This window comes from Giraffa tippelskirchi, chromosome 13, assembly GCF_054371585.1.
Source record: "Giraffa tippelskirchi isolate mGirTip1 chromosome 13, T2T-mGirTip1v1.2.pri, whole genome shotgun sequence".
NCBI lineage: Eukaryota > Metazoa > Chordata > Mammalia > Artiodactyla > Giraffidae > Giraffa > Giraffa tippelskirchi.
The window spans coordinates 23,174,220-23,187,807 of NC_137287.1; the positions used below are offsets into that span (position 1 = coordinate 23,174,220).

General features: G+C 37.7%; 1 protein-coding gene across 14 annotated transcripts in view; it reads right to left on the reverse strand.

The window, feature by feature from the left end:
- The window catches only part of REXO5 (RNA exonuclease 5), a 58,731-nt gene that overhangs the window by 42,417 nt on the left and 2,726 nt on the right, over positions 1 to 13,588 (reverse strand). For all 14 annotated transcript variants that reach the window (XR_014072625.1, XR_014072627.1, XR_014072624.1 and 11 more), the window contains exons 3-6: positions 11,381 to 11,493; positions 10,338 to 10,464; positions 9,146 to 9,242; positions 5,804 to 5,947 (exon numbers count right to left, since the gene is read on the reverse strand). Coding sequence is in view for 9 of the 14 variants with exons in the window: in XM_081554596.1 (XP_081410722.1) it covers positions 5,804 to 5,947; positions 9,146 to 9,242; positions 10,338 to 10,464; positions 11,381 to 11,493 (481 nt within the window). In the remaining 5 variants the exon portion in view is untranslated. The remainder of the gene's footprint in view (positions 1 to 5,803; positions 5,948 to 9,145; positions 9,243 to 10,337; positions 10,465 to 11,380; positions 11,494 to 13,588) is intronic.

Sequence of the window (13,588 nt, forward strand, 5' to 3'; positions counted from 1 at the left end):
TCAGAGAAGAAAAAGAAATAAAAGGAATCCAGGATGGAAAAGAAGTAAAACTCACTGTTTGCAGATGACAAGATCCTCTACATAGAAAACCCTGAAGATACTGCCAGAAAATTACTAGGGCTAATCAATGATATAGTAAAGTTGCAGGATATAAAATTATTACACAGAAATCTCTTGCATTCCTATACACTAACAATGAAGAAACAAAAAGAGAAATTAAGGAAACAATCCCATTCACTACTGCAATGAAAAGAATAAAATACTTAGGAATAAATTTACCTAAAGAAACAAAAGACCTATATACAAAACTATAAAACAATGATGAAAGAAATCAAAGATGACACAAATAGATGGAGAAATATACCATGTTCATGAATTGGAAGAATCAATATAGTGAAAATGAGTTTACTACCCAAATTAATCTATAGATTAAATGCAATCCCTATCAAGCTACCAACGGTATTTTTCACAGAGCTAAAACAAATAATATCACAATTTGCATGGAGACACAAAAAAACCTCAAATAGCCAAAGCAATCTTGAGAAAGAAGAATGGAACTGGAAGAATCAACCTGCCTGACTTCAGACTATACTAGAAAGCTACAGTCATCAAGACAGTATGGTACTGGCACAAAGACAGAAACATAGACCAATGGAACAAAATAGAAAGCCCAGAGATAAATCCACACACCTAAGGACACTTTATCTTTGACAAAGGAGGCAAAATATACAATGGAGAAAAGATAATCTCTTTAACAAGTGGTGCTGGGAAAACTGGTCAACTGCATGTAAAAGAATGAAACTAGAACACTTTCTAAAACCATACACAAAAATAAATTCAAAATGGATTCAAGATATAAATATGTAAGACCAGAAACTATAAAACTCTTGGAGGAAAACATAGGCAGAACACTCTGACATAAATCACAGCAAGATTCTCTATGACCCACCTCCCAGAGTAACAGAAATAAAAACAAAAAACAACAAATGGGACCTAATTAAACTTAAATGCTTTTGCTGAAGAAAACTATAGGCAAGGTGAAAAGGCAGCTTTCAGAATGGGAGAAAATAACAGCAAATGAAACAATTGACAAAGAATTAATCTTTAAAATATATAAGCAGTTCATGCAGCTCAATACCAGAAAAACAAATGACCCAATCAAAAAGTGGGCCAAAGAACTAAACAAGCATTTCTCCAAAGAAGACATACAGATGGCTAACAAAAATGAAAATATGAACATATGTTCAACATCGCTCGTTACTAGAGAAATGCAAATCAAAACCACAATGAGTTTCCATCTTATGTGGGTCAGAATGGCTGCCATCAAAAAGTCTACAAGCAATAAATGCTGGAGAGGGTGTGGAGAAAAGGTAACCTTTTTACACTGTTGGTGGGAATACAAACTAGTACAGTCACTATGGAGAACAGTGTGGAGATTCCTTAAAAAACTGGAAACAGAACTGCCATATGACCCAGCAATCCCACTGCTGGGCATACACACCAAAGAAACCAGAACTGAAAGAAACACATGTACCCCAATGTTCACTGCAGCACTGTTTACAATAGCTAGGACATGGAAGCAACCTAGATGTCCATCAGCAGAGAATGGATAAGAAAGTTGTGGTATGTATACAAAATGGAATTATTACTCAGCTATAAAAAAAAATGCATTTGAGTCAGTTTTAATGAGGTGGATGAAACTGGAGCCTATTATATAGAGTGAAGTAAGTCAGAAACAGAAACACCAATATAGTATATTAACACTGTATATATAGAATTTATATGGAATATATATGGAATTTATAAAGACAGTAACGACGACCCTATCTGCAAGACAGCAAAAGAGACACAGATGTAAAGAACAGACATTTGGACCATGTGGGAGAAGGCGAGGGTGGGATAATTTGAGAGAATAACATTGAAACATGTATGTTACCATATGTAAAACAGATGACCGGTACAAGTTCGAGGCATGAAGCAGGGCAGTTGAAGCCAGGTTAAACCAGAGTGATGGGGTGGGGAGGGAGGTGTGAGGGGGGTTCAGGATTGGGGGGCACATGTTCACCCATGGCTGATTCATGTTGATATTTTGGAAAAACCACCACAATATTGTAAAGTAATGAGCTTCCAATTAAAATAAATAAATTAAATTATTTAAAATTTTTAAAAAAGGGAAAAAAAAAAGACAGTCTGGTAGTTCCTTAAAAGGATAAACATAGAGTTACCATAGGATTTGGTAGGTATATACCCCTTGGTACATACTTAAGAAAAATGAAAACACATACCCATGCAAAAATTTTCATCTGGATGTAGCATTATTCACAACAGCCCCAAAGTATAAACAACTCAAACGTCATCAACTGATGACTGGATAAATAAAATGCATAAACATAAATGGAATATCATTAGAATGAAAATAAATGACATAATACATGTTACAACATGGCTAAACCATGAAAATTTTATGCTAAGCTAAAAAAGCCAGTTACAAAAGACCACATATTGTGTGATTCCATTTATATTCACAATAGGTAGATCTATTAACAGAGCACTTTCATCAGGAGGCTCTTTAGTTCTTCTTCACTTTCTGCCATAAGGGTAGTGTCATCTGCATATCTGAGGTTATTGATATTTCTCCCTGCAATCTTGATTCCAGCTTGTGTTTCTTCCAGCCCAGCGTTTCTCATGATGTACTCTGCATATAAGTTAAATAAGCAGGGTGACAATATACAGCCTTGACGTACTCCTTTTCCTATTTGGAACCAGTCTGTTGTTCCATGTCCAGTTCTAACTGTTGCTTCCTGACCTACATACAGGTTTCTCAAGAGACAGATCAGATGGTCTGGTATTCCCATCTCTTTCAGAATTTTCCACAGTTTATTGTGATCCACACAGTCAAAGGCTTTGGCATAGTCAATAAAGCAGAAATAGATGTTTTTCTGGAACTCTCTTGCTTTTTCGATGATCCAGCAGATATTGCCAATTTGATCTCTGGTTCCTCTGCCTTTTCTAAAACCACCTGGAACATCTGGAAGTTCACGGTTCACGTATTGCTGAAGCCTGGCTTGGAGAATTTTGAGCATTACTTTGCTAGCATGTGAGATGAGTGCAATTGTGCGGTAGTTTGAGCATTCTTTGGCATTGCCTTTCTTTGGGATTGGAATGAAAACTGACCTTTTTCAGTACTGTGGCCACTGCTGAGTTTTCCAGATTTGCTGGCATATTGAGTGCAGCACTTTCACAGCATCACCTCTGAGGATTTGAAATAGCTTAACTGGAATTCCATCACCTCCACTAGCTTTGTTCGTAGTGATGCTTTCTTTTTTTTTTTTTTTTTTATTTATACTTATATATTTATTCCAGTGGGATGAAACTCCTAGATCTAGAGTTACTGTTTCAAAAGCAACGCACGTTTATAAAGTGGACAGGTCATGCCACAGTGCTACTCCAAACCAGAGCAGATACCGACACAGGTAATGATGCCCAGCCTCCTGCTTTCCACACTGATACAGGTACGGCATATTAACCAGGTAAGATTTCAACCCATTAGAGCCAAGATTTGTACTAAATTTGTAACTTCCTGACCAATGGGCTTAAGAAGCTAATACGTGTTCTTCATTCGAGTTCTTCGAGCATGACACACCCATTTCCCTGCTTTGTATGTGTCACAGCTCTGTTCTTAAATGACACATTTATTCATATGCATTATTTTCTGCCAGTTGTCTATTCCATCTTTTTGGCACCTTCTGCCATGCCAAAGCTGATTTAAATCTTTGTATGGGCTGGCTTACTGTCTTCATGTCTTCCAGGGCTCCATGTCCTACTTAGTAAAGCCTTTCTCCTTTCTGTGTGTGGTGGTGGTGGTTTAGTCACTAAGTCGTGTCCGCCTCTTGCGACCTCATGGACTGTAGCCTGCCAGGCTCTCTGTCCACGGGATTCTCCAGGCAAGAATACTGGAGTGGGTTGCCATTTATTTCATAATTAGAGCTGCTAAATACAATTGTCTCATATTTCTTTGCAAGGTCTAGGTATGTTTTTTCGGAGAGTGGATAACTCACTGTTAAAACATCATTTCCCCAATGATGAAAACCTAATCTTAGTTACACGTTGTTGTTTAGTGGCTAAGTTGCATCTGACTCTTTGGGACCCCATGGACTGTAGCCCACCAGGCTCCCCTGTCTGTGGGATTCTCCAGGCAAGATACTGGAGTGGGTTGCCATTTCCTTCTCCACGTAGTGATGCTTTCTAAGGCCCACTTGACTTCACATTCCAGGATGTCTGGCTCTAGGTGAGTGATCACACCATCGTGATTATCTGGGTCGTGAAGATCTTTTTTGTACAGTTCTTCTGTGTATTCTTGCCACCCTTATGGCAGAACGTGAAGAACTAAAAAGCCTCTTGATGAAAGTGAAAGAGGAGAGTGAAAAGGTTGGCTTAAAGCTCAACGTTCAGAAAACTAAGATCATGGCATCTGGTCCCATCACTTCATGGGAAGTAGATTGGGAAACAGTGGAAACAGTGTCAGACTTTATTTTTTGGGGCTCCAAAATCACTGCTGATGGTGATTGCAGCCATGACATTAAAAGATGCTTACTCCTTGGAAGGAAGGTTATGACCAACCTAGATAGCATATTGAAAAGTAGAGACATTACTTTGCCAACAAAGGTCCGTCTAGTCAAGGCTACGGTTTTTCCAGTAGTCATGTATGGATGTGAGAGTTGGACGGTGAAGAAAGCTGAGCACTGAAGAATTGATGCTTTTGAACTGTGGTGTTGGAGAAGACTCTTGAGAGTCCCTTGGACTGCAAGAAGATCCAACCAGCCCATCCTAAAGGAGATCAGTCCTGGGTGTTCATTGGAAGGACTGATGTTGAAGCTGAAACTCCAATACTTTGGCCACCTCATGCGAAGAGTTGACTCATTGGAAAAGACCTTGATGTTGGGAAGGATTGGGGGCAGGAGGAGAAGGGGATGACAGAGGATGAGATGGTTGGATGGCATCACCGACTCGATGGACATGGGTTTGGGTGGACTCCGGGAGTTGGTGATGGACAGAGAGGCCTGGTGTGCTGCGATTCATGGGGTCGCAAAGAGTCAGACACGACTGAGCGACTGAACTGAACTGAATTAGTAGTTGCCTTGGGCTAAAGGGCATTGCAGGAAATGACAGTACAAGGTTTCTTTTGGGGTGATGAAAGTGTTCTAAACTGATTGCGGCAATAGTTGACAAAATCTGTAAACATACTAAAAACTACTGAAATTGTACACTTTCAGTGGGTGAACTGTATGGAAGGTTAATTATATCTCAGTAGGGCTTTATTTTTTTTTAAAGGAATTTTAACATCACTGCTGTGATTAAGAGGTAATAAAAAAAAGAATTTTTATTAAAGTCTTACTATATAACTGACAAAGGCTCTGAGCCTAGACCTATTTATTAAAGAAAATGGAGGTGGGGGTGGGTGGGAGGAAGATTAGACGTACTAGAGAAGTGTTAAAATGTTAAAGACATATTGACTTAAATACACTAAGAAGGAATGAAAGAAAAATAAAAAAGAAATATTTTTTATTCCCACAAAATACTTCAGTGTTATTTAAGGTCATGTTCATGTACTACCTAAAATCAGTCACAGTATATATCCTACACTTTAGGAAACATTGCACTTAAAGTATTTCCTCTTTAATAGAGGATGGAATAAGTCACTTGGAAAGCAGTCCATAAAAACAAAGTTTCAACAGTAATATTTTTAAACAAACTGACAGACATTCTTCCATTGTTGCCAACATAGGATAAAATCTATACCAACCTTGTAATGGAAAGTGATATGTTTTCATTTCCTCCTTTGTGAGAAGGCATCTAGTCAAGCCCACTTTCTTAGAGCCATACTTTTGAATGATGGGGTCTTTCCGCAAGTTGATGCTAACTTTTGAGCTGGCAGAAGGTAAAGACTCTGAAACAAAGACAATCACATATATGTTATAAAGTGAGTTTATAAGACCTCAGAGGACATGTCTTTTAATGATGTATAGGGTAAACATGGTGAAGATCAAAAGGTTTATAAGTCCCAGTCCCAACTTTAAAGGAGCTTGCACTCTAATATATTTATAGGAGCACAAAGCAAAAATAACTCTCAAATGGGTTATAACATTAAAAGCTATAAAAGGGAAAGGGAGAATACATTGGCTGAGATAGTCAGAAACTGTTCAAGAGAGGAAAAGACTAGCTGAGTCTAGTCTTAAAGAGCAGAATTCAGATATTTGCTGTATCAAACTAGCCTGTTAATGATGGACAGGGAAGCCTGGCATACTGCAGTCCATGGGGATGCAGAGTCAGACATGACTGAGCAACTAAACTGAACTGAAACTAGTCTGTTACAGTGTCTGCCACTCCTAATAAATCTACTGCACCCCTAACCACTTGCTCAAACACAAGCCTGTTCTTTAAGAAGCAGCACTTACTGACTGGATTAAGAGTGGGGACCTGGCTGAAGAGGGAGCCAACTATAAACTGACCAGTAACTCATATTCCTTGCCATGCTCAAAAGGGACAAGGGTATTAGCTAAGCTGATCAGCTTTCTTGCTTCCAAAACTGAACCAGAAATACAGAGAACAGATCAGTTAGAACAGAAAACAAAGAAGCTAAGATGCCATGAAAAGGATAAAGAAAAGGTCTTCACCAGAGCCACTTAGATTCTTGATGTCTTTCTAATCCATAGGCATCCTTCAAATAATACCATCTCACTTAAGGTGGCCTCAATGAGTATCTGGTCTTGCCAACCCAAAGAGCCAAAGTATCAGAAATAAGAAAAGAGGGCATTCCAAGTAAGAGAAATGTACAAACCAAACTTGGTAGGGTAATGATTAGACAAATCAGGGAGGAAAAAAGGTCTTTGTAAAAGAGCAGTATAAGAAACAAGTTGAAGAAGAGGAAAAAAGTGGACTGTAGACCACTATGAATTTCAGGCTCAAGAGTTTGGACTTATGGAGCAACAGAAAGCTCCTGAGAAGGAAAGTGGCATAACCAAACACTACTTTAAGAAAGATCAATCTCAAAGCTATGTAGAAAATGTAGTAGAGAGAAAAATGACTTCGCAATAATTCTGGCAAAAAAAAGTCTGGATTAAGATGGTGGAGGGATGGAAGAAAAAGGATACAAGAAACATTACAGAAGAAAAACTGATAAAGCATAGTGACAGAATAATTCAGTTCGGTCAACAAAATATTTACCGAGTACTTATTATATGCCTGGCATTGCTCTACCCAGTAGATTCCCCAATGAACAAAATCAACCAATTCTCCTAAATTCTAGTTGAGAAGATGGACAAAAATACATAATATATCAGGTGAGCATAAGGACTATGGAGAAAAGTAAAGGACGAAAGGGAGTGCTAGGGCAGGAAAAGGGTTAATGTCATATATTTTATAATCAGGGAAGGTCTCTCTTATAAAGTAACATTTGAATAGAGATTCTTAATAGCAAAGGGAAGGAGTCATGCAGATTGGGTATGGGGAGCCAAAAGAAAAGAAATTCTAAAATTCAAGACTGGTGTCTTAGAGAAAAACAATACTAACAGAAAAGAGGATTTGAAGGTGGGAGTCTATTATTTAAGGATGAGAAAAATACTTTTAATTATGCTACGATTGAAGATACAATGGAGTATCCACGTAGCAACATCCAGCAGGCAGCTGAGAAAATGTAGGCCTGGAATTTGGGACATCAAAGCTAAAGATGCAGGAGTTATCAACAGAAGAGGTGGGTAAACTGGAGAAGAATAGATGAATATTTCAAAGAAAGACTGAAGTGAAGAAAGATCAAAGTGCTATGAACTAATGGACTATAACTTAAGGACTTTGATATTTAGGTTGGGAAACTAGGACAGAGAATTAGCTATAACCCTCTAGTTCCTCAATGCTTACAGAATAAACCCAAAGTTCTTAGCATGGCATTTACAGCCTGCGAAACAAAGTTTAAACCTACCTCTAAGCCTCATCTCTCACTACTACATCCCCTCTTATTCCATCTCCACCCCTAATCACCCTCAACAATCCATATTGTTCAGTCACATCAACTTCTTTTCTCAGATTACATCCTTTCTTTTACAACTCAATGCTTTTACATGAGTTTTGAATCTCATAATGACTACTCTCGTGATTCACTCAAATATGTCAAAACACAGTGGATGTCAAATTAAATGAAGTTGCAGATCTGATATGGACATATATTAGAAAGAAGGAAAGGGGAATAATGCAAAGATAGGAAGTTAGATGCTTTTGAGATAGAAGATAATAGGAAACACAGTCATGGAGAATATGGAAAGGAATCATTGGTTTTTCCTCACCACTTTTTCATTTTCCCTCAGGGCAACTATTCAATAATTTAATTATTTCGGAATACACATACAAAAAGCATTATTGAACAATACTTACCTTACTATCTGCAATGAACTGTTAAAGTCTATTCCATCACTCACCTCCTTGCCCCTCAAAAGACAAGGTCAGCTATAACTTGCTAATGGGACACAACCCAGTCTGAAAAACACTGCTATTGTGGATATTTATACTTTAGCTGGCCAGCATCTAAACTTGCCTATTCCCCACTGTATTATTAGTGAGCATCCCCTACATTAGTAAGAGGTAAGATCTTCCTTCCCATTTGTACACTTGTGCGTACAAAGACCCAGTGACAGTTTAAAAACGATCCACAGTAATTCATAAAGAGTCCAGTGTCAGTGATAACCAGGGAGTATACCTTTCTTTTTCCTTAAAAACACACACACAAAAAATTGCTTTTCTGCTTAATTTAATTGGAATTTTGTTGTCTGCAAAAATAAACTTGACTGATAAACCTACTTGTAAACATATCCAAGGGCTTCCCCAGTGGCTCAGCAGCAATGAATCTGCCTGCAATGCAGGAGATGTGGCAGGAACCAGGGGGTTCAATCCCTGGGTCGGGAAGATCCCCCTGGAGAAGGAAATGGCAACCCACTCCAGTATTCCTGCCTGAGAAATCCCTTGGACAGAGAAGCCTGGTGGGCTACAGTCTATGGGGTGGCAGAGTTGGACATGACTTAGTGACTAAACAACAACAAAGCATATCCATAATAACCTTTAGAATGAGCAGATCATCAAACCAGAGTCATAATCATACCTTCCATTGCTTTGGGCAGATTCCCAATTATTTGTTTCTTTTGCAGCCCGATGATATCAGCTAGGAAATCAGATGAAGGGGGAGGTAAGCGGAATTTCTGAAAATACATAACAGGTTTTTACAAAAATGTTTGAAAGCAGTTAAAATATTGTCAAAGGTCTAGACTTTATCAGCTCAGTGCAATGAAAAATCTGGACCTTAACTGTCTGCATTGTAAAATGAGAACTGTTTCCTTAATGTGTAAAAATGACTGAGTAAGTGAAGCACCATTTGCCCTACCCTAGCAATTTTCTTTGCTTCCCTGACTACACATTATACTAAAGAAACAAACATTAAAAATATGTGTAACTCAGAAAAGCAAAGTACCCTTATTTTTCAAAGCACTTTCATATCCATTACTTTAGTGGATAACATGCCGGGTAAAAATGACACAGAAAAACAGTGATTGAGAGTTCAAGCCTCAGGTTCACCTGGGCTTAAATTCTAGCTCGACCACTTATTAGCTGTAACTTGGACTCATTACTCAGTTTCCTTATGAATAAAATGGGAATTTAAAAAAGTATCTCTTACAAGACTATGGTGAGAATTAAAGATGACGCATGCTAAGTATGAGTAATAAAGGGCTAAGCACATAGGTAGTATTCAATAAATTAAAGCAGAAAATAAAATGAAGACCCAAGGAGAATTAGGTTAGGGCTAACAAATTCAAATGTTCTCAAGGGTAAATGGATGAAACAGTCTGATAAAGAATAGAGGAGGCTATGGAAAACTGAAGAGTATGTGCCCTTCCTAAGGAAGACAGCTGCTATTCCGCTCCAGATACTGTTTTAAGGGAACTCAATCTTGTGATATTGTCAAGAGAGGCCAAAAAATATGGATTTTATGTAAATTTTACAATTTTTAAAAACACCAATGCCCAAATAAAATGTGACAATGTCAACTACAATCTGGGAACTATAGATTATAGCCTGGGAACTATAGATTGCAATCTGAGATTCTGCCTAGATTACCAAAGGAAAAATATCAGAGACAAATCTAATCCCAACACAAGGTATCAATCGTAACCTTTTTAGCTTTCTACAACTTCTACTTGTTCAATCAGGCTGCCAAGCAGCACAATTTGAAATATATGCACTAGTCTCGAAGTGTGAGAACCTGACTCAAGTCCAAATAAAAAGTTTTCTTGACTTACATGTTTGAATGCTTTTCGGAGACATCCAAATTCCAAATAGAACTTGTAAAAGTGTGGCTGACTCAATCCCCGCAGTATAAAAACCACCACGTTGTTCAGGTGGTTTTGGTGAAAGAGCTGGCACCAGCTGTTGAAAAATCAAACCAGTGCAGCTAAGACTGAAACTTTTAAGTCAATTACAGGCATTCAGAAGGGAAGTGTGAAAAAAGCACTGAGCAACAGCTACCAGAGTTTATCACTGCTGACTGCCTGGAAATGGAGAACAGCTATTACAGCACAGAATTTAAACAAAGATCTCTTGAGGTAATTATTTATTTCACTCAAATCAAGTAGAATACCAAGTGAAACACAATGAATTCAAATCCAAAATCCTATTAAGATTTGTTTTAAACTGGAATTAAGCTCAGTTTACAAAGGCGTATCTTCAACATCCCAATCTGCTCTACAATCCTTTCTAAGCAAGGAAGCACATGACTGGCTTCAAGAAAGCCAGTTTTAGATAAAGTGACAGAGCAATGGCAGTATCTGTTAATGCAGAGAGGGTTTTTGAGGTATTTAGCTACCCCACCCCCAGACAGAAGTATACATTTGAAAATCTCTCTATTGGTACATACACAAACACAATTTTCATTAGACATTTAATAATGGCACTAAGGATACCAGGACAGTCATATTCTCTTTGTCCTTGATTTGTAAAGAAGAATTCTTAATATATGATGTTATTTCAATCAGGTCTCCATCGGAGGTTATAAACTAAAATACCTATAGCAGCCAAACAGATACTACAAATAAGGGAAGCAGGCCACGTGGGACATTGAAGTATACATCTAAAATGAGAGGCCACTATTCATAGGGACAGTTGCCAGAATTTTTTTAAGAAATATGAATTTTTATAAAGGAACTTCCAATTTAAATTGTTGGTAATTTTGTTTAAAAAATTAGGACATTCTGGGTGGCAAATGAAAAATGTCAGGCAGATATCGTCCCCTAGATACAAATTTGAAACCTCAGGTCTATATCCACCTTTAAAGTTCATCTCATACCTGGGTTTAGGAAAACTGGATTTGCCCAGAACTGCATACTTCAGCAATTCACATAGCTGGCCATGGGTTACTTCACCGTTTTCAGCAAATAAAATGGTAGATAATCGAGCTTTCTGCAAAAGTAAATCAGAGTATAACAGATTATGATTATAAACAACAGCAACAAAAGGCAAATTTTTAAATATTCTAGTTTCTGATTATTTTACCCTAATATAAACATAAGGAGGGTTCTAATTAATTAGAAATGAAGGTCTAAAACAACCTGTGATATGACATTATTAATAAGATAGTTAATAAACACTAATACAGAACCTTATCAGTGCCGTAAGATGTTAAGAGGTTAGGGACAAGTGCTTTGACCTAAGACTAAGGTTTTTTCATTTACAAAATAATTATAATTCTACCTTATGAGATTATTGGGAAAACCAACAAGGTAAAGTACTGAGGCAAGAGTAATGTACTGAAGCCAGTGCCCAACATACCCTAAGATAAGTAAACACCAGATATTATTATTATTGTTATTTTCCCATGTGACTATTTAAACCTAATGCTGAGCACTTACTCACTTCTTACCCACATCTATTAAATCATTTAATTCTTTGTAAGTGGGCACTACTATTATCCCCATTTTACAAATAAAGAAATGGAGGAACGACAGATAAGTGCAGAACCAAAATCAGAATGCAGGCTCCAAAGCTCAAACTCTTTTCATCTCTATATTATACTCTATATTACAGTTTACACTGTTTTGTAACCAACTCCCTCCACCAAAAAAAAAAAAAAAAAAAAACCAGGGAAGGAGTTCCCTGGCAGTCTAGTGGTTAGGATTTGGCACACTGTAATTGCTGTAGCTCGTGGTTCAATCTCTGGTCAGGGAAAAGAGATCCTGTAAGCTGCTTGGTATGGGGAAAAAAAAAATCTGTAAATATCTTTCCATATCTGTTAAATATAACAAATGTAAATTTTAATAATAGTCCACTCTCTCAATTTACCTAAAAACTTACAGCTTATCTGAAAAATATTCCCTACTGATGACACTTGTTTAAATTATAAACAATATTATGATGAGGATCCTTGTATAGACATCCTTGCACACCTATTTTCTCAGGATAAATTCCTGGTCAAATAATCATGTAAACCTTACATTCTGACAATATTGCTAACTCCTGAAAGAATATACAAATTTATACTTATCAAATAAAAATATACAATATTGACAATGTATGAAGGACTCTATATATAGCAGTAAGTAATCACAGTTGCCAAACATGGGATGTCAGAGCCTGAGTAGGATGGAGAGAGCATACTAAACAGGAGAAAGTCCAGGTGAATGCAGAGTTCCAGAAAATAGCAAGGAGAGGTAAGAAAGCCTTCTTAAGTGAACAGTGAAAAGAAACAGAGGAAAATAATAGAATGGGAAAGACTATAGATCTCTTCAAGAAAACAGGAGATGTTTGCAGAGAGGAAGCCAATTCTGACTCCATGTTGGAACTGTTTCTTTGACTTGCTTTCTGTTGCTTTTGTTATTATATATAATCATACAGAATGGTTTGCTTCAGAGAATCCTGCCCCTCTGCCTGTTAAACTAAAATGTCTTTGTTCAGAACCTTGTCTACTTGTGGATGGCAGGAAGGAAGAAATTAACACATCCCCTGCCTGAGGCTTGCCATTCTAGGAGATGTATGCAAAATTAATGGCCTTTTTACTTTGCTTCTTTCCCTCTAACCTTTGAAAGAACCTGGCATCCAGACCCCAATAAAATGGTTACTTTGAGGCGCTAGTCTGCCATCTTCTCAGTGCCGGCTCTTCCTTGCCTCAACACCTCGTCTCTCGGATTCACTGGCCCATTGTGTGGTGAGTAGAGCAAGCTTGGACTCAGTAACAGAGATACCAAGGAAACATTTCATACAAAGATGGGCACAACGAAGAACAGAAACGGTAAGGACTTAACAGAAGCAGAAGATATTAAGAAGAGGTGGCAAGAATACACAGAAAAAACTGTACAAAAAATGTTTTAATGATCCAGATAACCACGATGGTGTGGTCACTCACCTAGAGCCAGACATCCTAGGAATGTGAAGTCAAGTGGGCTTTAAGAAGCATTATTATGAACAAAGCTAGTGGAGGTGATGGAATTCCAGGTGAGCTATTTCAAACCCTAAAAGATGACGCTGTTAAAGTGCTGCACTCAATATGCCAGCAAATTTG